General features: G+C 32.4%; 2 protein-coding genes across 2 annotated transcripts in view; both read left to right on the top strand.

The window, feature by feature from the left end:
- The window catches only part of LOC142337704 (E3 ubiquitin-protein ligase RNF185-like), a 464,852-nt gene that overhangs the window by 140,224 nt on the left and 298,050 nt on the right, over positions 1-26,578 (top strand). The gene's annotated exons all lie outside the window — the stretch shown is intronic.
- Positions 1-26,578, top strand: part of LOC142338454 (uncharacterized) — a 176,417-nt gene that overhangs the window by 83,570 nt on the left and 66,269 nt on the right. The window contains exon 3 of the mRNA XM_075388220.1: positions 11,135-11,236. Within this exon, the coding sequence (XP_075244335.1) occupies positions 11,135-11,236 (102 nt within the window). The remainder of the gene's footprint in view (positions 1-11,134; positions 11,237-26,578) is intronic.

The raw sequence follows: 26,578 nt of genomic DNA, 5'->3' as shown, positions 1-26,578 counted from the left end.
TTCTTCGGTTAATTTTTTTCTTCTTTGAAGTATTCTGGTAATTGTTTGATAGGTTTCATTCAATTGCTTTTCTTTGTCAAGGAACCATTTTGCGAAAGTTCCTTTTTGGAATTTTGCTAATTTTTGATGATTAAATTGTTTCTCCAGGTGGATGTGTGTTGGTTGTGTTTTGCAAGCACTTTTATCTGACGGTTTGCAGTTTCCAAATTCATCAGTAGTTGTTCATAATTTAACTTGGGTAGGTTTTCGCGGTTTTTGATTGAATACAACTTCAAAAGGTGACATTCCTAGTCTCGTCTGATATTGTGTATTGTAAGCGTTGATATATCCCGTCAATCAAGGTTCTAATTAATTGTCCGATAATTCTGTTTGTGCCTTCTGCTAAGCCGTTAATCCAAGGTTCATAAGTTGTACTTGGTTTGAATTTTATTTCAAAATTTTTACACAAGTGTGTTAATTCTGTGTTTATATATTCTGATCCATTGTACAATCTAAGTTCTTCTGGTAATCCAAATTTCATAAACCAGTGCTCAAATAGTGCAGTGTATGCGTAGGGGAGGTTGCTTTTTGGTGCACACATAAGTGTTACGATATGTGAGAATGCATCTACTATCACAGATAAATTGATTTCCCTCTGAAGGTGGGCTTATTGGTCCTTTTGTGTTATCATTTCGTTAAAATGTGTTTTCTTGATTGCTAATTGTTCTGTATTTGCTTTAATATGGGTATTTGCAATTGTTTTGTTAGTTTGGCATTGTATACAATCTGCTGATAATACTTCTATCCAAATATTTAGGTTGGGTAAATAATACTTTTCCATTATATTGCGTTCAGTTTTTTCTAGGCCTGTTTGACCATCCGTGTCTATACAATGGTTTTCGTAAAACGCACATAATAATAGTGTTAATGGTAAACAAACTCTAATAAGAGAATTTTTGTTATTGTTTACTATCATATTTATGATTAACTTTGTTATTAATTTCGTCAATTATGACTGACTTAAATTATCGGTAATAGGCAAATAGTCCTATATTTCAACGTGTATCAGGGGTAACTGAATGTGGTTTACTATCATGTTTTTTTCCACATTTTTACTTGATGTATTACTGGGTCTAGGATTTGAGTTTCTTTAATCAGTGTGTTTGTGATTTTTGTCATTTCGTCATAGAATATCTCGTTGATTTTTTTATTTCCGTACATTGGTTTGGTGGATTCGACATTATTCAACAATCGTAAATAATCATCTCGTCATGGTGATCTATGTACGGTCCTTTTTGGTTTCGTGATATGATTAAGTTGTCTTTTTCTATAATCGATAGGTTCCAGTTTTTTGTTTTTGATTTACACTTTGGTATTAGATTCGATTTTGTCTCTTGCTGAAATTTTGCGTATGAGATGGGTTGATATTTATTTTTGTCGATATTTGTTTTGAAAAATTATTATGTATATTTGCAAGTAGGTGGTATTTTGTTTGCTCTAATTTTTCATCATTTTTATTGTAACAAATACTGTATTGGCATTCAATACTGTTTCCAAATGGTGTTTTACCAAAAAAAAAAGAAATTTATGTTTTCAGGGTTTTCTATTGTCATGTCTCTAGTTTTTGTGAAATGCTCTTCATTAATAGTTCCGCTAAGAAGACCTGGCAGTGCTACGTTTTTCTTTCTGTCCATATTATATGGATATTCGTAAAATTCATTAATATGAGTTTAAATCTATAGACTCTATGTTACGGTTTATTTTTCTCTGTGAAGAGATATATTATAGTATTACGATCGGAGAATAATACTATTGGGTGTTTCGATCATGTTAAAAGGAATTCCTATTCTGTTAATGAGAATATAATTGCTGAACATTCTCTAATGAGAGTTGATAATCGCATTTTGATGGATGTAAACAATCGTGAATTTGCAGATATTAGATTCATTTTTTTTCTGTTCGATGTTGTTGGAGTAATGCTGCTCCTATTCCAGTATTTGATGCATCGTTAATTATATAAAATTGTTTGTGAATGTCAGGCGTGGTGATTTCTGATTGATTTATGATTGTTTGTTTCATTTTTTCAAATATTTGTTGATGTTATGTTGTCCATTTGAATTCCGTTTCTTTGTGTAGTAGCTTGTAAAGTGCTTGCAATATTGTTTGCATACCATATACGTATTTTGCCAGGAAGTTAACCGTTCCTAAATACCTTTGTAGTGATTTGATACTATTAGGTGGTTCTAATTTCTGGAAACCTTCTGTTTTTTTCGGACTTTTTTCAACACAAAATAGGTTTTATCAGGTGCTCTTTCTAGGATTTCTTTCTGAAGTATTTTGTGATACTCCTCTAATGTTTCCTAAATTTGTTCATATGAGTTTGTTTGAATGAATATATCGTCTACCTAGGTGATAACGGTTCCTTTCCGTATTAATGTGTATAAGAAATGTGTCAGTATTGAAGCAAAAGCGGCGGGTCCAGTTGATATGCCGTAAAACAATCTTTTGAAACAGTATTGTTCATTTTCTATGGTGAAATGAGTATATTTCATTGATCCGTCATCAAGAGGTATTTGGGTGTATGCACTATTCAGGTCTGCTGTGGTGAAAATTGTTCCGTTTATTCTGGTTAATGCTACATCTACTGGTTTTATTGGTCAATTGCATTTGGATTTGTCCATCTCACTAATTAAGTAGCGTGCATCCATGACTTTTTTGAGTGATTCTTCATTTCGTAGGATGATAACAGGATTGGTAAACGTGTTTCCAGTAGAGAGGTTTTCTTTATTTAAAGGTGCTAAAAAATCGTATTTTTAAAGAATATCTTGTTAATTATGTATACGTTCTGAAAGGTGTATTGGTACTTAGTTATATGTTGTTTTTTGAATATTGCATCTTTTTTCATTGTTAAGTTCAATTTAACTTTCGTTTTTCCATCGTCGAATTTTGTTGTGGCGTACACATTTCTGTATACTAAGATTATTTCTAAAACTTTCTCAAACTGTGTTTGTGTGAGATGAGAATGTTGGAAGTCAAACATCTGGATAAAATCTTGTTCGTTTTTGTCGTAATTGGTAAAGCTAAATTTGCTTCGAAAATTTGGTTTCCTTTCAAATGTCGCAACTTGTTCTATGGTCTCAGTTTGTTCAATATTGAGAATTTCTTCAATATCAAGTTTATTTTCATAGTTGAAGTGATATAAAGGGAAAATAGGTCTAGTGAATTTGTTTGATAGATTTCCATGTGTAATGATTTCAATTTTATGTTTTGATGGGTAAATCCGGTTAATTTATTCTTGTTTACTATTTTATGATTTGTTTCATTGATAAGACAATGAAACAAAGATTTGTTTCATTCAATGGAGATGTCATTAACGTCAGTAAACGACAGGTTTTGTTATTTTTTAATCAGTTCAAAGAAGTGGAGTGGTCCGTATATAGTTTTTCCATCTGATTTTTTCATTCGTTTAAATATTGGGATTGAAAACGTTAAACATTTGTGTTGATATGGTTCGAAGTATTGGTTTTCTTTGTTATAAACTGGATATTCTCTCGAATAGTATAGATATTCTTTCGTGGTGTTTTGGAAGAATGTTATATCGTTGTCATTATTGGTCGAAGTATTTATCGTTAGTTTATTATTATTTACTTTAATTGTTTCTACATATTCTTTGAAGAATATTGTCCCTAAAATTTTATAGTTGCATTGTGCAATGTAAAAGAAGATATTAAATGTTTGCTGATGATTGTCTCTATTGTTGGGTATTCTCTCAGGTGTTCAATTTAGTTGGATTGTTCCAAAAGTTTCTATTTTTGTGTTGCTTACTGCTGTCAAGATTTTCGTTGTTTTTAATAGTCTGAGGTTTGGGTTAATATACTTTAATTCAAAACACGTGTTTTTGTTTAGAAGGTTTAGTGGTGCTACTGAGTCTAGCAGGAAATCGATTTCTGAAATTGGTTTTTGTTTTGTAAAATCTGATTCCAGAATTGTACTTTGGTACATGGGTAGTATCTACAATGAGTTGGATTCAATTGTATTTATCGAGTTACAGGTGTCTTCTCATGCATTATGAAATTTGTCTAATATTTGCTGACCCTCGTCTGATGATTCTGATGAGTATTGATTTTGGTAGACACCTGGTGGGTCTAATTTATGATTATTTTATTGTTCCTCTACATGTTTACTCTGTTCCGATTGTATCCGATATTATTGTTGTTACTTCTATCTTGTCTTGAATAATTATTTTTATGGTTCTTACTATTATTTCTATTTTAGTTTTTGTTTCTGTTGTTCGAGTGTTTATTTCTGTTATTACTACTATATCTATTTGTGTGATTATTACTGTAAGAGTTTCTGTTATTGTTAATATATGGTGATCTGGAGTTATTCCGTGAATTATTTTATGAACTATATCTCGAATTATTTCTTGAATTGTAGTTTGATTGGTTAGTGTTATGTGACCTGTTGTAACTATATGACCTGTTGTAACTATATGACTTGTTTCAACTGTTGTTACGGTTTCTATTGTTGGAGTTGTATTTATTGTCATTTATGCTGTAGCTTTGTGAGCGGTTACGATTGTTACCATTTTTGTTATTATTATAATTATTATTATTTCTGTTTTTAGATCTATAGTTATTATGTGATCGATTATTACTATATGATCGATTTTTGCTGCATGATTTGTTATTAGAGTATGATCTTCTGTCGTTACTGTAAGTTCGGTTGTTGTAATTTATGATATTAGATCTATTTGGTGTTTTTTGCTCTATAATTATTGTGAACAGGTGAGGTCGACGGTAGTTGTCTACAATTTATTCTATTGGAACTGATTTGTCTATTTGGTAGGTTTTGGTTATTTTTCATGTGTCCGTAAAATAATATTTCTTGTGGTCTTTGTTGAGTTTCTTTTCGTGGTCGTTTGAAACATCTGCCTTTAGTGTGTCTGTGTGAGCTACAATAGCTGCAAAACAATGCGAATTTTGGTCTACCTTTAACATTTTTTCTATAGTAGGTGTTATTTATTCCGTTCAGTACATTGCATACTGCATTTTCAAATTGTTCAAGCTTATTTTGATCAAGGTTTTCTACGTTTTTGTTTATTTCTGATATCTGGTTTATATATTAAGTGTTGTGCTGAAGTACTTTGATTTGATTCATACAATCGTTTATGGTTATTTGTTATTGTTCGTGTTAAATCCGTTTGGTCAATTTTATCTACCAATGTTTTAGCTGGCATTTTTGGTTTTCTCGGTGTTTGTTAGTCGTTAAAATAATTTTTCAATGCTGCGGTTTTTAACTCATTGTCCAGACATCTGATAAAAGTTTGATTCTTTACACTAGTTTTATAATCATCGGTGAAAAGTTTATATGCTGTTTTAACTGATGTTTCAATTCTAAGTACTAGGGATCAGTTACTGAATACAGCTACTGAATAACATTGCTGCGATTATGCGGTTGAGGTATTCTTCAACATTATATCCAGGCTCTGTGCCGTTAAATGGTTTTATTGTTGTGAGTACTGATCCTTAAGAGTTTGTATGTTCCATTTGTGCTTCGTCGTTTATACTCATGGATATCAATGGTTTATAAAATGGTAGTGCTGGTTCCGAGAGGGTGGTATCTCGTTCATCGTTGGTTGGTACTTGTGAAAGTTTCGGTCTGAATTCTGATATAAGTGTGCTTAACCTTTGATTAGTACTTGTATTTCCAATTATCTGGTTCTGTTGTGTATTAAATTTTATAATTGTTTGGTGAATTTGTTCAAATGCATGGTTCATTTGGGTTTCTTGTTTTTGTTGTAGATGTTTGCTCATTTGGTAGAATTTGTTTTCCATGTTTTTTTAATAATTTGTATCTGTTTTGGTTATTCGATTTGTTATTGTGTTGTTTGTGTTTATATTTGGTGTTGCGGTGTTAGGATTGATTTATGTGCAAGGTATGGTTTTCTTGGTCTTTTCATGTGTCCGTAAAATAATCTTTCTTGTGGTCTTTGTTGAGCTTTTTTGTGGTCGTTTAAAACATCTGCCTTTAGTGTCTCCGTGTGAGCTACAATAGCTGCAAAACAATGCGAATTTTGGTCTACCTTTAAAATTTTTTCTATCGTAGGTGTTATTTATTCCGTTCAGTACATTGCATACTGCATTTTCAAATTGTTCAAGCTTATTTTGATCTAGGTTTTCTACCTTGTTGTTTATTTCTGATAACTGGTTTATATATTAACTGTTGTGCTGAAGTACTTTGATTTACTTCATACAATCGATTATTGTTATTTGTTATTGTTCGTGTTAAATCCGTTTTGTCAATTTTATCTACCAATGTTTTAGCTGGCATTTTTGGTTCTCTCGGTGTTTATTTGTCGTTAAAATAATTTTTCAATGCTGCGGTTTTTAACTCATTGTCCAGACATCTGAAAAAAGTTTGATTCTTTTTACTAGTTTTATAATCATCGGTGAAAAGTTTATATGCTGTTTTAACTGATGTTTCAATTCTAAGTACTAGGGATCAGTTACTGAATACAGCTACTGAATAACATTGCTGCGATTATGCTGTTGAGGTATTCTTCAACAGTATATCCAGGCTCTGTGCCGTTAAATGGTTTATTGTTGTGAGTACTGATCCGTAAGAGTTTGTATGTTCCATTTGTGCTTCGTCGTTTATACTCATGGATGTCAATGGTTTATAAAATGTTAGTGCTGGTTCCAAGAGGGTGGTATCTCGCTCATCGTTGGTTGGTACTTGTAAAAGTTTCGGTCTGAATTCTGATACAAGTGTGCTTAACCGTTGATTATTACTTGTATTTCCAATTATCTGGTTCTGTTGTGTATTAAATTCTATTATTGTTTGGTGAATTTGTTCAAATGCATGGTTCAATTGGGTTTTCTTGTTTTTGTTCTAGATGTTTGCTCATTTAGTAGAATTTTTTTTCATGTTTTTTTAATAATTTGTATCTGTTTTGGTTATTCGAGTTGTTATCGTGTTGGCATGTGTTTATATTTGGTGTTGCGGTATTAATAGTATATTCATTGTCGTTTCAGAATTCGAAATTGATTGATTTATGTGCAAGGTATGGTTTTCTTGGTCTTTCTGTTATTTGTGGGGATCTGGAGTACTCATGATCACTGTCATTATCTATGTCATTTGATGGATATTGTGCATAATTATTTATATTAGGAAATAGGTTTGCGGTTAGGAATCTATCTGGCTTTAGGGTTGATTTATGTTTTCCTGGGAAAGTCGTGTAGTTTGAAATATCTTTTGGTGTTGAGGTTGACGTTATATTTGATGGTGTCGTCATTGATAAAGACCCTGATTGTTGTTTGTCTGCAACTTCTTGTTTTTTTCCCGATTTTTAATTATTACATGTGGAGTTTATCTGTAGCATGTTTTCATAGTACGGTTAAATATTGTTTTTGTCCCAGAGTTGTTGTAATTCTGTAATTCTATCTTTTCTAGGAGTTGTATTTCTTTTTCGTACACTTTTGCAATTAAGGTTCGTGCATCGTTTTTGTATTCAAAATTATTCAGCCAATAGAGAAAGCATGTTTCTGAAACTACTATCAAAACATCTCTAGCAATTTCGTCATTAATTTCTTAACTAATTTTTGCTATTCGATTTAACCAATTATTAAATTTTTTGATATTTTGTCTCAGTGATTGGTGGATTGATTGTTTTGGTGTATCTTTGTTTTCAGTTAGGTAAGGTGTACAGTCTTGTATTATTTTGTAAGTTGATGCTATTATCGCTGATAGATTGTTTTTTTGTTTTAGTTCATGTTCGCTGAGGAAATTGCGTACTATTTGTTCCAGGTTATATTCACCATGGTTATTAAATTGGCAATCGTTTTTCCATTCTCATCGGTGAGTTGAAATATCTAATTTTTATTCGATTGATCTGCTGGTAACAATATTGCTGGTATATAATGTGCTGAAAGTTGTTTGTACAAGGTGTGGTGACTTACTGGTTTTGTATCTAGAAATAAATTTGTTTTAAAATTTATAATAATTCGGTGAACAATTTCTTTGTTATTCGGTGAACAGTCAAGGTGTATATTAAAAAGTGTTAACGATATATCACTATCCATTATAACTGATTACAGGTGACTTTGTAGCTAGCTAAAAGTGTTATTATAATACAAGTGAGTAAGATAAAAAATGAAATTTTGGTTAAATATATGAATGCTACCAACACTGGTCGCACCAGATAAGACGTGTTCTGGGCTTACCTTCTAATAGGTATAATTTAGGTTGTCTTCTGGTTGTCTCAAGAATACAAATAATCTTAAGGCTTACCTGACTAATTAAAGGTCTATGACTCTAGTCTGGTCCTCTTCGATGGGAGTACTAGTGAACAGAGCACGGAACCCAATGCTGCAGTCAAAACTTAGCCTCAACTATATTTCACCAGAGGAGTAGAGAGAGATTTATATACTTTATTGTTAAATCAGGTCTGACTCTGAAGTGACCAGCTAAAGAGTTAAAGGAAAGGTTTTGCATGATTTTCATGGGGAAAAAATAAAAATATAATTTCAACCAATCAGAATCAAGTATTCTTGTTTCAGTAATTTGATATATTTTCTTTTAAATTAATAGTCTTTCTGAGTTTTGTTTCTGGATGTCAATCAAGATTGACTCCAGCACTGAATATTTTTGGTGGAGAAGGGGTTCAAGAGTGGGGCTGCCAGGGGGCATAATAAAGTAAAAGTGAAGGGAAATTTGTTTAGAGGTGTTGATGCGGGTCTTTCCCATTATAGCCACTAAGCTTAGTGGTCAGATAACCTATAGCCCCACGAATCATGGTATTTATACTATAATGGTGGGCTATAATTTCATGGGGTGCTATAATGGGAAAGACACGTTAATTCTAAACAATTTTATTCATATAGATTATCCGTCAAAAACTGCGCAAGCTATGAAGCTGTGATAGTCCGGGGTCGAAGGAGATCCGGTTGAGGGTGTTATCGAAATCGATAATCTTTATTCATTGGCGCTAAATATTTACAACAAAATTGTCAAAATCGTTGTAAACTAACAGATATTGATTCATAAAACAAGAATTTGAAACCAAAAAGGGCACTTGGCAACAATGGATTTAAGGTAATTTTGTGGACAAAGGTTTTTCGAAAAATATCAAAGAACAGACCAGAAAGTTTAAAAAGAAGGCAAGTCGATGCCCCTCAACCGAGCACCAAACGACTCGCCCAAGAGGCATCGACATGTGACAGAAGGTACAGACAGAACTTGTGGTTTCAAGACTGTGAGTTTTCTAGTATGGGGGCTAAAACATTGTAAGATTTTGGCTTCCAGGGAGGGTAAACTGGCGTACAGAGAATGCGGGGGTATCATGTTGAGAGGGGTGAAAATGGTGTAAGAGAGGAGCTGCCAGGGGTGAGATGATGTAAGAGTGCGGGGGTAATCTGGTTAAAGGGGGTCAAATGGTGTATGACTGAGGCCGCAATGGGTGGATTCTTGAGATAATGCAGCTCAAAATACTTTCATCGTTTAAGGTTTCAATGTGAGGGATGTCAAATGATGAGTTCTGGGGTAATGGGAAATTACTCCCGCACTCTTAATATTTTTAACCTCTTTGACAGACCAAATGATGTAAGAGTTAGGGGTTAATCTATTTTTTACACCCTAACTCTAATGTCATACCACCTTCCTTGCAGCCCATTGAAGCCGAAAACGATGTAAGAGTTTTGAGTTGCATTTTCCTAAGAAATCCTCCCATCGAAACCCCACTGTTACATTTTTCTGTGTGGAAAAAATTGACCTCTGAGCGTGTAAATGTTTAATTTTTCTTTGTATTCGTGATATCTACATGTTTGAGTGGGAGAAAACATCCCCCAGGTCTAGGTACAGACTTATGAAAAGACAGATTTTGACCAAAAAGTACTATGAAAAGACCAAACTCGACACATTTGAGCTATGAAAAGATTTTAGCTTGACTTTAAGACAATCTGGACTTAGGCTCGACTCTTTGCAAAAGACTTTAGCTAGACCCAAAAATTTACCAAAAGGCTTTGGCTCGAACTAAAACTTGGGGTGGATTTAAAATCGACAATGTTTGCAATCAAAGTAGAACATCATTGGTCTTTTCATTAGTCCGCTTTTTTGCCATTAAAACTTTACGAGCAATATTACATATAACGTAGTCAGCATGCATGCTCCTTCATATTTTACGATTCAGAAGAATCACATATCCCTCAAAAACTTGTATTATTTTTTAGAAAAAGATTGCTCATTATTTTGGAAGGGAAGACATGCTGAATAACGCCTGAATTTTGTCATCGCTAATGGGACTTGGACCAATACACTTAAGCTACCTGAATTCAAAGATTCACGTAACGTGGTAATATACTCTAGCTGCCATAACTCATAAGATTTGACAAAATTCTTCAGGCTTTTGGCAGTTTTCCATCCGTTTCTTGAGTTGGACTGCTTTGGTGCAAAGCTATTTAGTCATGCTCCGGTTCTTCATCTGTATGTACAGAAGCAGAAAAAAAATTAAAATTTTGGATTCTGAAAACAACAGACTTTTGAAAAGACTAATGGTGGAACCATGAAAAGACCTTAATTCGACTTTGTTGGTTATGAAATGACTAATGGTGGACCCATGAAAAGACATTAGCTGGATTACCTTCGTTATGAAAAAAATTTAGCTTGACCCATGAAAAGATATTAGCTCGACATTAACAAGGAAGCTCGACCGTGTAATTAGTCAATATTTCCCCCCCCCCCGACTAGACATTTAAAGTCTTTTCATAAGTCGAGGCCTAGGCCTGGGCAGTATGGCAGAGAAATGCAAATTCCCTAAATTGAAAACGCGATTGCGTGGGTTTTTGCTCAAATTGAAAACTTGATTGTGATGATATCTTACTTTAGTGGATCGATCCCGGTGTGAACTACTCCTTAAGGATTCAAGGTGGTCAGTTGTTCACGGTTTTTTATTATCAAGCAATGTATTTTGTCACACTTGAATGTAACAAATGTGTTTTTTCACACTTGAATGTAACAATTTTTAAATGTAATATTGGAGTTCGAGTAAGGAATCATTCAACTGAATGTTATGGTTTATTCTATGACGAAGTATTTGCTTAATTTAAAAAAGCCATGGAATTGGCTCGTCTTTTTGTGAGAGAGGTGTTTTTTTTAGGTGACATTGAACGAAGTGTTCTCAATTCGCAAGCTGGAGAAACTGTTTATAATGATTGCCCGACACTGTTGCTTCTACGCTTGCATCAAAATGGATTTCATGGTTTGTTCACGCAATAATATGAGCCAGCAGAAAAACGAAAAGAATGGTAGAGGTCTAACCATAGGTCACACCCTTCTGAGTTGGTCTCATTCTAGCACTTTAAGATACTGATTGATCTCAAGGATCTGAGTCGGACTTTTTGAGCGAGAATCTCAACCTAGGACAATTCAAATTTCGAATTGGATCATTTCCAACAGCTTGTTAAAGAACCAATTCGAATCACGAGAGGTATTTGAACTTATAGAATGCTCTCTAATATAGTTTTTCCCGTGTCACATATATGATTCTTAGCAATAATAATGAATCATATATGTTTGGTATGAAAAGTCAAAAAGTAGTATATTTTTCAGACGATTAAAGTAGTTAGGACTTTATTAATTGGAAAAATCCATTCACATAGCACACACATTATACAGGACCGACAACAAGATATCGTCAACTAAGACCCCCAAAAAATTGGAGATGACTAATAGCGGCATCCTTAGAGGCTCCCACCCAACAAAAACAAAAACAACAGGAAAAAAAGTAACTGAGATTTCGGAAATTTTTTCTCCACTTTTTCATGAACCGAATATCGAGAAAACCGTGTTCAGTTCACTATAACTTTAAAATGAATCTCAGCTAGGTAATCAGATAATACATACATATACAGGAACGCGAGCAAGAAAACGTCCACTAGCTTCTCAAACTATTGTAGAGCACTAAACGGATGCCATGCCAAGTCGGATCTAAAGAGTCTTTCAAAACCTAAAAAGGAAACAAAAAAAAACAAGAAAGCAGCCATCAGAAAACTTACAGAAGGTTAGAAATTCTTACTAAAAGCGAACAAAACAAAAGATCGCAACAAGGTTTTGTTCCGCTCGGACGAAGTGTAAAAACACTTCTCATTGAAGATATGCAGAGGACCATTCTGACGATTCTGGATTAAATTGAAATCTGCTCAAGGAAGCACTCTATTTGATAGAAATAACTTGAACATTTATTAAAAACAGATCAACATTGTTTTTTCTCAACGGAGAAAGCATAAAAGAAATAGGAAGAAATGAAACAAAAATAAGATTCAAAAACCAAGAGCAAACACTAATGAAAAGACTAACCCAAGACAAAAAAACCGCAAGAAACAATGACAAAAAAGTAATGTCAAAGAAAGACAAGCATCATTGTGAAAGAAAGATATGATAGGAAGCAAAAAAAAAGTTTTTAAAAAATGGAAAATTAAAATTCTCGACAAAAATCTGACAAAAATGGGGAAAGGAGCCCTTGAGAGTCAACAAAGTTATGCAATTAAATCTACAAAACTTAATTGAAAAAATCAGAAGTCATACGAAATACAAGATTCAAGAAGAGGTACAATCAACATTAATATATATGTTCTTGAAAGAAATTACGCTTTTCAAAAACCGCTCAAATTGAACCGCCCAATTCAGAAGATACGTCTAGTAACAACAATAGCAACAAAGTCATCAAAATAATTGGCTCAGTTTTTTATTTGTCATCACTGCCGATCATTTTATTAAAAAAGAGTACACAATATTTGTACATGTACGCTTTCATGTGCAAATAGTAAACGTTCAATTACATGAAGTCATTATTTTTGCTCATTTGAAAATAAAAATTCGAAATCTGCAAATTTTGAATGGGCGAACACATTGCAATAGTTTTGAGTAAGTATGGTTTCCATGTATCAAGTTACTTGTTCACCCTACGGTTTTCCGTTGTATAATTAATATTCTTCGTGCAGTTAAATTTTATAGTGTTTTTTAAACATGGAATAGAAACAGATAGGCAAGAATAGAATACTTCACAATGGTGAAGTATTGAAGCACAGAAAATATCTTAGAGCAGAGAAACTTAACTTATGTTAATAAACTCAGAAAGAAAACAAACTTACCAGATTTATAACGACAACTGCAGCTAACAATTTTGAAAAAAGAATGTGAATCAGTTTTGAACTGTAGGTTTGTCGAAAATTTTTATTTATCTACTAATCTTCAATGGTAAATGAAACGCCCACTCATATGCCCCAAAATCGCCCAATTTTTGATAAATTAATCTTTTATTAAATGTAAACTGTAAATGTTTAATTTATCTTTCAGACTATATGTACGATTGATTTTTGTTAAAATCTTCACTATCTTCTTCTCTTTTGAATCTCCTATAATTAATTTAGCTTATTCTCTCTAATACGTTTTGAGCTTAAATTTAAACAGCTTCAATCTCAAACTTGCCAAAACTCGTCCTGCCTCATCGGGTTTTTTGCGCTATCTTGTCCTTAATCCTGCTAACAGGTTATGGGCCCAGCTATCAGACCGTTGATACGCCAAAAGAGTTTTGGTTAAGATTGTAGTGTCAGTGTTGGCAGCTTTAGCTCTTCTAAGTTGACGAAAAATTTAAGATCAAAAATTTGAGTCTTCCCTCGTATATAAGATTTTGTGATAAAAAAAACTTGAAGTTTAAATTTCATAATAGAATCATCAGATAACAAATTGAAGTGGATGACTTTTAGTGGGTTGCCGAGGACTAGCCAACATGGATTAATCGTTTCTCAGCCTTTGCACAAATCAAAAGCTTCTTCGAAACGCTCACAGACACAGTTGAGCTACCTGACATTTACGCACCACTAAGGGAAGACGCCTATAATGCGCAAAAGTGAGAACATGAGGCACAGACTCAAGCTAGAGCTACAACGTCACAAGAGGTTGAGAGCCGCAAAAACAAGATTTGGTGCTACCTGGCGATGACGATAGACGCCAGCAGCCTCATGTTCATTCGACATGAGTGTGTGAACAGCAAGGGTCTCGGAGATGGCCAGAAGGCCAGACAACTTCTTCAGCAACAATTCCGAAGCAACGAGACAACCACAGTCATAAATCTGATGAGGCAGTTGGCCAGACTACAACTTCGAGAGGACAAAGCCATCCACCAGAACTTAATCAGAACGAGAGAACTGGTCACCTGTTTGAATCATGCGTGTGTGAAGTTTTTTGAGACGCTGATTATTGCTATGGTTTTTAACGTCTATAACACCAGCATTTTGTGGTGCAGGAGAGCTTTAATCCTGCAGAAAACTTTAAGAAACTGAGGAAGCGTCTCACCAATTTTGAACAAAGAGCCACAGTCAGAGAGCTGGTGTGAAGGAGGATGATAGTGTTGCAATGTCAGCAAAGAATGCTTCTCAACTAATTGTTATGCACTTTTCATTCAAATCACATCCTAGGAAGACTTTTTCTAAGCCTAGTAGCCCAAAGCCCAATATTAACTTTTGTATGTAACAAGCCTGCAAATTTAGCAGCTTTTTTTTCAGAAAAAAGAGCGCTGTACCTAGTATATGCAAGGCCAAAGGCCATCTGGCAATTGCATGTAAACAACAACAAAAAAGTCCTCATAAAAGTTTAGCATCTCGTTTAAGCGCTGGAAAATCATTTGAACTTTCTTAAACTGATCTAGTAGTAGATTCAATCAGCGCTGATCACATCTTGATAGATAAAACTTGATTTAGAAATTATCAAAAACTAAACCACAGTCAATAATCCGGATGGAGGCAAAACAAAAATTGAGGGAAATGGAGATGTAGATGTGGAAGCAGGAGACACTAAAGGTTTGCTTTATAAATTGACTTTTGAAAAAATTCATCATGTACCAGAGTACATAACAAACCTAATTTCAGTTTCAAGTTTAGTTCCAAAGCAACACGAATTATTTCACACAAGAGCTCTAAAAATAAGAGCTCTGTCGGCGCTAAAACTCAGAGACAAAGAAAGCTTCAGACTGATAAGAAGAAGCAAATAGTTCTCTTTAACATACTGAAAAAAGCACCACTTTTCAAACCTAAGTGGGGACATGGGTCAAGCGAAACTTTTGCACAAAAGATTTGAACATTTGAACGTTAGAGATGTAGCAAATACAATGGATGAAGTTTCCCAAGCTTCAGATTTTTGTGAAACCTGTGCTCTAGGACAAACATCGAAAAAACCTGTTCCAAATGTGAGCAATAAAAAAACAACTAAAAAACAAGAAAGAGTTTGCTCTGACGTTATTGGACCAGGGAGGTCATCAAGTATAGAAGGCAACAGATATGCAATTAGTTTCATAGATGGATCAAGTGGCTACGCAGTAGTAAAATTTATGAAACACAAAACGCAAGCATTGCAAGCTTTCAAAGAGTATGTTACACACTATGCCCGACCAAAAATTTTGGGATAAAATGGATAATAAACCGAATACAAAAACAAAGCCCTTACGAAATTTTTCTTAAGCAAAGAAATAGCTCGTGAATTCATAGCTCCTGAAACACCCGAGCAAACTGGTGTTGCGGAACGTTTTAATAGAATTGTAGAAGAGGTTTCAAGTTGCCCTCTATTAGAGTGACAATTGCCCAAAAACTATTGGGTTCGAGCCGTAGATACGACATGGTATAATAGAATTTTAGTTGTCAAAGTCAAAATTACAAAGAAAGGCTTGGAAAAGCTTCACGGTAGAAAACCAAAACGCGACCATCTAAAAATATATGGTTGTGTAGGCTTTTCAAAAAATCGTGATGCCAGCAAAAAATCGAAGTTTCATCCAAAGACAACAAAGTGCCTGTTCATTGGTTTGTCTGATTATACAACTGCAATTTGTTATTTGTTGCAAAACACAAAAACTAGGCCATTTTTTGCTTCTAGAAAATTAAATTCAATGAAAACAACCTACCAGGTTTTCATAACCAAACCGAAGACACAGAAAACAGCGTTCCATATCTAGACTTAGACAGAGTAAGAGAGGAAATTCAAGATACAGGCAACTCAAATAAGTTAAGTTCAGAGGTTGAGAAAACTGAAACAGAGAGCGTTAAGAACCTGAAGTTGAATAGGAAACCAAACAAGAAAAACCAAGTCCTAGCGTCAAACCAAAAACAAAAATTAGTGCATAGTTCAGTCCAAAAGTCGCAGTAAAAACATACAAAAAAGCGTTCAAAATTTCCAGCACCTGTCAAAAAATACAATAGAAAACTGTAAAACAACCCACAAGACTGCAAATGATATGTAAACTAAGTCAAACGACAATTCCTTCAGCAGACAAGAAAACTAAACAACTTTGGTCAGAGTACGATAAAATGAGAAAGGAAGTAGCAAAATATAGATAACTTAAATGAATTGATAGGCCTAGAGCACCTACGGAACGCTTTGGTATAAGCTGTTCTCATGCTGTTCAAAGCACAATTGCAAAAAAACTTCATCGAGCTTGATTATTTTGAAAACGCTAATAATTCAAAACAAAAGGACAAATTACTTTAAGCAATGAAATCAGAGATGAAAAGCTGAAAAGAAACAGAAACTTGGGACTTAGCTCGAAAAGAAAAAAAGATAAAAAATATTATTCCAGGCAGATGGGTGTACAAAACTAAACATGACTCAAATGGAAATATTGATAAATTCAAAGCACGTTATGTAGAAAAAGGTTTTAGACAGATTGAGGGAATTGAATATTCAAATAACCTTGCTCACATAAGAAACCTTCAAAATTCTACTAGCCTTATCAGCTATCAAAAACTTCTATTTAAAACAAATGGATGTAAAAGCAGCTCATTTGCATCCTAAAACAGACTAGGAGGTCTATCCAGAGCAACCAAAAACGTTTTGAAAAGTTAGACAGCAATGGTAATAAGTTAGTTTGAAAGCTTAAAAAATCAATATATGGACTGAAGCAAGCAGCCAAAGTTGGTATCAGGAGCTTTTAAATTGTTTAATTCAGCAAGGTTTTGAGAGTTGAACATAACTACTGTCTTTTTCTGAAAACTAAAGAAGACCAAAAACTGTCTGTTCTTACCTAGGTTGGTGACTTATTCATAGCAGGAAATAGTCAAACCGAGATCATTAAACTAGATTCAAAATTTAAAATGGACATCAGAGAGGAGATCTTGATTGGTTTCTTGGAATGCGGATTCTGAAAACAATAACTGAAAAGAATAACTTTGGATCAAAAAAAGTACATTCAAAACATTTTAGAACAGTTCAATATGCAAGACTGAAAAACAAGCAAAACTCCAGCAGAAAGTAACTTAAAACTTGAAGTAGCTCAAGAATATTCAGTAAGAGTAGACTCACATGAGTTTAGAAGACTATTAGGTTCATTAAATCCCTAGCTAAGAAAACTAGACCAGATATCACGTGGATCACAAATGCTTTATCACTCTTCATTAATTACCCCAACGGTTGAGCCTTTCAATGCTGGCAAGCGCGCGTTGAAATACCTACAACATACTAAATCTCTTAGACTCTTTTTACCAACAATCTGCAACAGCACTCTAGTTGGCGAAACAGATGCATTATGGAGTGCAGACGTCAATGACAGACGATCAACCACAGGATACTATTTCAAGCAGGTAGACAAAGGGGGATTTGTCAGTTGTCAGAATTCAAGAAGCAACCGGCAGTGCTACTCTCATCTGGTGAAGCAGAATACCAGGGTTTACCAGCCGCGGTTCCAGGAGCCATCTTCTTGCTTGGTCTTCTTAGAGAACTGTGGTATGAACGGTGTGAGCCCACCACAATCATAGGAGAGGACAACCTGAGATGCATAAAGCTTGCAACTATCCCGGTGTTTCACAAACGATCAAAGCACATCGAAACGAAATATCATTCCTTTCGTGAACGAGTTGATAACAACAGTCAAATTGATCTACAAGCCAACGGATGAAATGGCAGCAAATCTTCTGAAAAAATAAAAATTGTTGTCACTCCAGAAAGTAGAACATCATCAAGAACAACTATTGGGCGAGTCCAGATTACTACTTAGCGGCAATAATCTGAGTGGGGGTATTGAAGCACAGAAAATATCTTAGAGCTTAGAAACCTAACTTACGTTAATAAACTCAGAAAGAAAACAAACTTGCCAGATTTATAACGACAACTGCGGATAACCATTTAGAAAAAGAATGTGAATCAGTTTTGAACTGTATGGTTGTCGAATTATAATATTTATATACTAATTTTAAATGGTAAATGCAACTTTGTGAACGATCTCAAACGAACTAGATTTTTGCATGTAACTATGAAACAACGCCTGCTCACACGCCCCAAACTCGCCTAATTTTTGGTACATTAACCTTTTAATGAATGTAAATAGTAAATATTTTATTTATAATTCACATAACATATATGACTGAATTTTGTTAAAATCTTCACTCTTTTCTTTGCTTTTGAATTTCCTATAATTGATTTATCTTATTCTTTCTATTATCTTTTGAGCTCAAACATTTTCAATCTCAAACTTGCCAAAACTCGTCCTGTCTCGTCGGGGTTGTCGCGCTATCGTGACCGTAATTCTGCTAAAATGAAGTATTCTATTCTTGCCTATGCGTTTCTATTCAACATTTAAAAATAGCACTAGAAATATTTGCTTGATCACTTATGAAAGTAGTGGATAAAACAAGGAAATCAACCACCGGCAATATTTGACCCTTTCTCCAAACGCTAATCACGCATGTCGAATAGGGCCAAATTTTACTACTTGTTGATTTCCTTGTTTTATCCACTACTATACATTCTCTCTATATTCGATCAAATTCAATCAGAAATCAATTAAAATCAAAAATAAAATAAAAAATCAAAAAATCAAAGCAAAATTTACATTTCAATCTTTAAGAGCGATTCACTCTTATTCGGGGTGATCCCCCAGTAGAAAGATCGCTCTCTTTCGCTCTTAAAGAGTGATTCCCTTTTTTTGATATTTTTATATTTTTTATACTTTTATTTCAAATTATCTATACTCTTCAATAAATTTATTTTTGCTTTTACTTTTTCTATATTTAACCCATTATTAATAAGAAATGATACAAAATTATAATATTTACACGAACAACTTTCCTCAGTTTGGCTAATAACTAAAGCAATTAAAGTATTGCTTTGCCAACTAGGATTAATTGTTTTCTCACTCAAATTTCTACTAAACCCTTTAGGTATATCTACATCTGTATGTTGTTTCTTTACATGAGCCCGTATCCCGTCATATCTCACAACAGAAGCACAATATGGACAATTAACGTTAGCTGAAGTACAACATCTGCATGTATACTTAGTCTCATCAAAATCAGTTAGTGATTTTACAGAATTACAATTATTACCATTTCTAGTTAAGACTTCTGGGCTAAGGTTAAGGTTAAGGTTAGGGTTAGGGTTAGGGCTAGGGTTAGGGTTAGGGTTAGGGTCTGAGTTAGAGTTAGGGTCATAGATAGAACTAGAACCAGAACCAGAACTAGAACTAGAGCTAGAACTAGAACTAGAACTGGAACTAGAACTAGATTCATTTTTTAAAAACAACCCCATGGAGAAAATTATTAGCACAAATACCACTTAGTATTATATTACCACACATACATTTATCAGTTTTATCTTTATGACATAATTCATAATGATATTTTAAACAAGCAATGTTTCCATATTTATAGTTACACTCTAAACATTTTAAAAGCCTTTATAATAGGGTAAACTATAATATTTACTTAATCATTTCACAGATCAGTGAACGAGCTTATTTCATGATTCTCCAACAAGCTTTGCTTGTGGTTCTCCAACGAACTTTGTTCTTGGTTCTCCAACGAACTTTGTTCGTGGTTTACCAAACTGCTTGGCTTGCCACGGACTTCGTCTGTTCTCTGATAATATTACGCCATGATTTCAATTAAAACTTTAGTATTATCATTAGATGTGATACACTCTGCTGAATATTTATTTCCTAACGTATTGAGTGTATTAGTTTTACATCTCTTATCTAAAATCAATTCAAGACCTAATTCTTTATTATCTCTAACAAAATTTATAATCTCTTCTCTAAATTCTTCATTATTTCCATATAGTCTGGTTAAAAACTTTCCTCCATTTCTAGTCAAAATTCCCATCTCTTCATTTATATATTCTTCTTGTAGCTTTTCTAAGGGTGTAACAAGTTTACGTGCTCCATTAACTAAACTATTTTTCAGATCGGTATAATCACTTTGTGTATTAGCAAAGCTACTTTGTGTATCAGTATAATTACTTTGTGTATCATTATAATCACTTTGTGTAAAAGGGAACCTGCTTGGCAGATCTTCTCCATATCCAACGTTAACCAAAGTGTTTGCTCTATTCAACATATTGCTTGCACCCATTGCCACGGCTCCAACGGTTTTTATTATTGAATCAGGATTAATATAACTAGATATAACTAAAAACCAACCTATAAATCCACAAACATTTGATAATTGTTTTCAACCTTTTGCTTTAACCATCTCCTTAGTTAGAACATCATGCTGAATTTTAATATTATTTAAAGTAGGAAGTTTATTAAAATAAAACTGATAATTATCATGATTAATGGTATTTCTATCTGTTGCATTTATCATGAGTGGTTCCATATATGCTATAGGTTTATTTACATCTTCTCTTTCTAATTCATCTTTTAAACTAAGAGCTTTTAAATCAAGGAAACCAACTCTTGAATCATATATCATTGTTCTATTACTATTAATAACAATAAAAGTATTTTCCTTCTTATTATATTTAATTATGCAATAACGAAGTTCATCTGACATTCCATCTGTACGATTATAGTAGTTATTGTTTAATTTATTAATTATTTCATAGAATTTATGTTCACATTTATATATCTCATTAAAGTTTTCAAATAGATCCGCCCCATTATAAGTTGTTAAATAATTAGTATCAGAACTCACTCTAACCGTATTACTTATCTGGGCTGCTTTATGACACATTACGATCATTCGAATATTATAATGTCTGCCTTCTGTGAAATAATAAGCTACATCCTTATTTAATCTATCAACCATATCATCAAGTACTATTACACAATTTTGAAATTTGTGCATATTATTTTTTGTGATCATATTTAAATCACATTTATTAAACCCAGTATAAAACTTATTAGACTCAGGATATATCCAGTCTCTGTCATCTTTACACACTATAACTATATTTTTAGCTTGCTCTTGGTTTTGGTTTTGGTTTCGGTCTTGGTCTTGGTTTTGGTTTTGGTTTTGGTTTTGGTTTTGGTTTTGGTTTAGGACTGAGTATAATTTTAAGTATTGTCTAATAAAATATGTTTTCCCTGTACCAGTTCCACCATAAACAATAGTATGTAATCGTGACTTTTCATATTCAAATCTAACTAGACTCCTGTTCATAAATCCACCAAAGCTTTCCTCTAGTTTTGTATATTTACTCGGTATGGAATCATATATTATATAACAAATTCCAATTATAATAATAAGAAAAAAAGTATACCGCCTTTATCCATTTCTATATATATAAAATTTATATATAAAAACGCTTATCCTAACTTTTGAGGAATTCAATTATAAATTTAATATTGACAATAATGCTATGAGTGACATTAGAACAAAAGATATAGATCAAACTGCAGATCAAACTGCAGATAACACAAGTGAACCTAACGTCAACATTATTGTCAGTCTACATCCAACTGATGGTACACATTGGGTTTTAGTTATAAGAAGAGAAGGTGGTCCTGTGTATTACTTTGATAGTTTTGGTGTAGAAACCCCACCATTATTTTTAGAAGAATATGTTGATCTAGGCTCTAATGAAAGTATACAACAATATGATGAATCTTATTGTGGGGCTTATTGTTTATACATGATCTATCTTATTGATAGAGGATTTAGAATTAAAAGTGCTTTGATTTTTCTAGTTAATCAAGTTAAATGTCCTGAAACATATATTGAGTGTTTTTGCTAAGGTTGTAATGTTAATGATAAATATAATGTTAATCGGGGAACCTGCTTCGCAGATGATAATGATAATGGTAATGATAATGATAATGTTAATGATAAATATAATAATAATGATAATGTTAATGATCTACGAAGTAGCTTTGCTAATAATGTTAATGATAATGTTAATGTTAAGGATAATGATAATGTTGATGTTAAGGATAATGATGATGTTAATGATAATGTCAATGATAATGATAATGATAATGATAATGATAATGATAATGATAATGATAATGATAATGATAATGATAATGATAATGATAATGATAAAGATAATGATAATGATAATGATAATGATAATGATAATGATAATGATAATGATAATGATAATGATAATGATAATGATAATGATAATGATAATGATAATGATAATAGTAATGATAATGATAATGATAATGATAAAGATAATTTTATATATCTATTTGGTGAAAAAACATGGTGAAACATCGGTGGAACCGCTTCACGGATGGACGAAGTCCCATCAAAAGGGTAAACCTAACAACAAAGAATGTCTTAGTAACAATATTTCTGTTAACATAAATGAGGATCTATAATCATGGCTAAATGATTATGATATAATTACTGAAGCTGAATTCCCTGATAACTTTAGATGTATAATATCTGGTCCTAGTGAATGTGGCAAGACATTCTTATTAAAAAAGCTAATTCTGGCTAGTATATATTTTGAAAAGCTATACATCATTGGTCATACTGGTGATCAATACAATGGATTAGAAAGAATGAATAGTAAAGCAATTATAGAATATATTAAAGATATAAAAGATTTACCTTCTCCCGATCAACTACCAAAGGCTTAAAGAAACTAATGATATTCGATGATGTTAGAGCCAAAGAACCGGTCATTAATGAATACTTTTGTAGGGGTAGACATAATAATTGCAATATGATTTATCTTAATCAAAACCTTTTCTCTATGGATAGGCAGTGTGTTAGAGAGAACTGTAATCTATTTATTTTATTTGAACAGAGAGGTGAAGTCCTTGCATCGATATATCAAGATCTCTTTAATAATGCTGAACTTAGTTATAATGATTTTGCTAATATATGTAATAAGTTATGGAAAGAGCCTTATAATTACATTGTCATTGATATAACTAACAATAAAAATATTAATGGTAAACTAAGAATTAATTGGGATCGGAGAGTTTTGTAGTTATTTATTTTTAATTATATACCAATCTGTGAATATGGTGTAAGGGATTCTACATGCTTTCTATATCTTTCTTTAGTATTTTTATGAAGATATGTACATAACCTACAATAGAATTGTTTAAATCCAAATGGAGAGATACGTTTATATAATTTACACTTTTTACATGTTAGATATTGATCGGGATTATTAAAATGTTCTAGTAAATGATCATGTTTATCTCTAAAATTTATAATCCTATTACATACAAAACAATGATATGGTTTACCCTCCAATTACAACTTTGAGCCCAGGACTTATTTTTGCTTTCATCACATTTAATACTAAATATTTTTTATTTTTAAGGGAAAATATTATTTCAAAATATGTTATGATTATTAGGGAAACAGGAACTGTTTAGTCTAAGTCTAGGTCTAAATATAGGTCTAAGTCTAAGTTTAGCTGTTAACATAGATGCAAAGTAAAACTTAATACATCGTCATTAAAGTCTATAGGTCTTCCATACTCATCTTTGATGTGAAACTCTATATATTCTATTCTATCTTTAGTTATATTTTGATATAAGATATTATTTGGTTTATTATTTATCAATTAACCTGGTGGTTCAGTTAGATTAAAAGTATATAATATATCTGTATCTTTACCATTATCTTTAGCTCCAGATATAACATTGCTATGAATGTTAATATTATTGAAACCCATGATATCAAAAAATTTTCTGAGATTTATATTTACCTTTTTTATAAACTATTTTTCTAAATCCTAGTAATGAGGCTATTGAGTTTTCTATATCAAAGCTAAGTGCTCCTTGTTTTATTTCCATTTAACATTTCATTGTATTCTTATCAGGTTCTATTATAACATTACCATCAGTTTCCTGTTTTATTAATTCTGCTATATCAGTTAACTCATATGCTCCCGGTGTAATAGTTGAATATAGCAACGGAATTCCTTTATAATTATAATTAAGGACAGATGTAATGTTTGGGCTAGAGTTAGTGATAGGTTTAGGGTTATGGGTAAAGTTAGGGTCAGAGCTAAGAGCCTGAGGTAAAGCTTCTTCACCTTCTATAACAGTACTAGCATATAAGAATTGATTATTTCTCCTATTCACATTAAACACCGAGTTATAAACTGATAATCTAATTCAACCTAATTTTGTTGTATTAAGTATAGGTCCACTAAAGTTAAATTTTCTTGTTGGTTTTATCATTCAAAAGTTAAGTGTATGCTCTTCTTTAGTTTTAGTTAGCGTTTCATGTATCTTTTGTAGTTCATATAGAATTAAGTTGTCTGTCATTTTCTATCCAATAAAAACTGATTTTAATTTGAATACAACTTATGGTTATAATAATGATATGCACAAAAGTAAGATTATAAAGTATAAACCAAATAATCTAGCAACAATGAATACGGTTCATACAATATTAATATCATACTTAATAGAGAAGAGAATCATTTAAAGTTGCATGATTCATATCTAGAGATAGAATTTGTTGTATCAAATAATGCTGGTGGTGTATTTGCTAATGATGCTAATATCAGATTAGTTAATTATGGTATGATGGCATTGTTTAGTTCAGTTAAGCTTGAAACTAGTGGTGGTAGGACTATTGAATATGTAGATCGTTGTCATCCTAATCTATTGATGTATAAGTTATTACCTAGTATTGGCGATGAATATGAGAGTGGTTTTGTTAGAAATCAAGGTAATAAAGATAGTCAACTTAAAGGTGACCATATTGCTGCAGAACGAGGTCATATGTATATGATGATTAAGATGAGTGATTTATTTGGTTTCGTTAAAGATTTAGAAAAGAGTATATATGGTTTAGGATTTACACTAATATTAAAAAGAAATAATAATGATAGAGCTTTATATAGAGTTAATGCTAATCCTGGTGCAGTTGCTAATAATGTTAATATAGAAGTAAGAGATATATCATGGTGTGTGCCCAGTATTGATCGTAGTAATGACAAAAGAATTATTGTGCAAAAGGGTTTAACTAGAAAAAATAATGTAGATTTTAGTTATTATGGAAGAAAGACATTTTTTAAGAACGTACCCAATGCTACTAACTTCTTGTTTGATCTTGGTATTGAAAGTGGTATGGAAAGACCACAATATATAATAGTTGGTTTTGAAAATAATAAGGTTAATGAACAAACTCATGATGCAAGTACATTTCATATAATGAATGTTACTGAATCTTATTGTAAGATTGGTAGCGAGTTTTATCCCGAGGATAGAATGAATATTAATTATGGTACTAATAATTATAATGAGGCTTTTAAATGTGGCAAGACATTCTTATCAAAAAAGCTAATTCTGGCTAGTATATATTTTGAAAAGCTATACATCATTGGTCATACTGGTGATCAATACAATGGATTAGAAAGAATGAATAGTAAAGCAATTATAGAATATATTAAAGATATAAAAGATTTACCTTCTCGCGATCAACTACCAAAGGCTTAAAGAAACTAATGATATTCGATGATGTTAGAGCCAAAGAACCGGTCATTAATGAATACTTTTGTAGGGGTAGACATAATAATTGCAATATTATTTATCTTAATCAAAACCTTTTCTCTATGGATAGGCAGTGTGTTAGAGAGAACTGTAATCTATTTATTTTATTTGAACAGAGAGGTGAAGTCCTTGCATCGATATATCAAGATTTCTTTAATAATGCTGAACTTAGTTATAATGATTTTGCTAATATATGTAATAAGTTATGGAAAGAGCCTTATAATTACATTGTCATTGATATAACTAACAATAAAAATATTAATGGTAAACTAAGAATTAATTGGGATCGGAGAGTTTTGTAGTTATTTATTTTTAATTATATACTAATCTGTGAATATGGTGTAAGGGATTCTACATGCTTTCTATATCTTTCTTTAGTATTTTTATGAAGATATGTACATAACCTACAATAGAATTGTTTAAATCTAAACGGAGAGATACGTTTATATAATTTACACTTTCTACATGTTAGATATTGATCGGGATTATTAAAATGTTCTAGTAAATGATCATGTTTATCTCTATAATTTATAATCCTATTACATACAAAACATTGATATGGTTTACCCTCCAATTACAACTTTGAGCCCAGGACTTATTTTTGCTTTCATCACATTTAATACTAAATATTTTTTATTTTTAAGGGAAAATATTATTTCAAAATATGTTTTGATTATTAGGGAAACAGGAACTGTTTAGTCTAAGTCTAGGTCTAAATATAGGTCTAAGTCTAAGTTTAGCTGTTAACATAGATGCAAAGTAAAACTTAATACATCGTCATTTAAGTCTATAGGTCTTCCATACTCATCTTTGATGTGAAACTCTATATATTCTATTCTATCTTTAGTTATATTTTGATATAAGATA

Source organism: Convolutriloba macropyga, chromosome 4, assembly GCF_964194025.1.
Source record: "Convolutriloba macropyga chromosome 4, txConMacr16.3, whole genome shotgun sequence".
NCBI lineage: Eukaryota > Metazoa > Xenacoelomorpha > Acoela > Convolutidae > Convolutriloba > Convolutriloba macropyga.
This window is presented reverse-complemented; position numbering and strand designations above follow the sequence as displayed.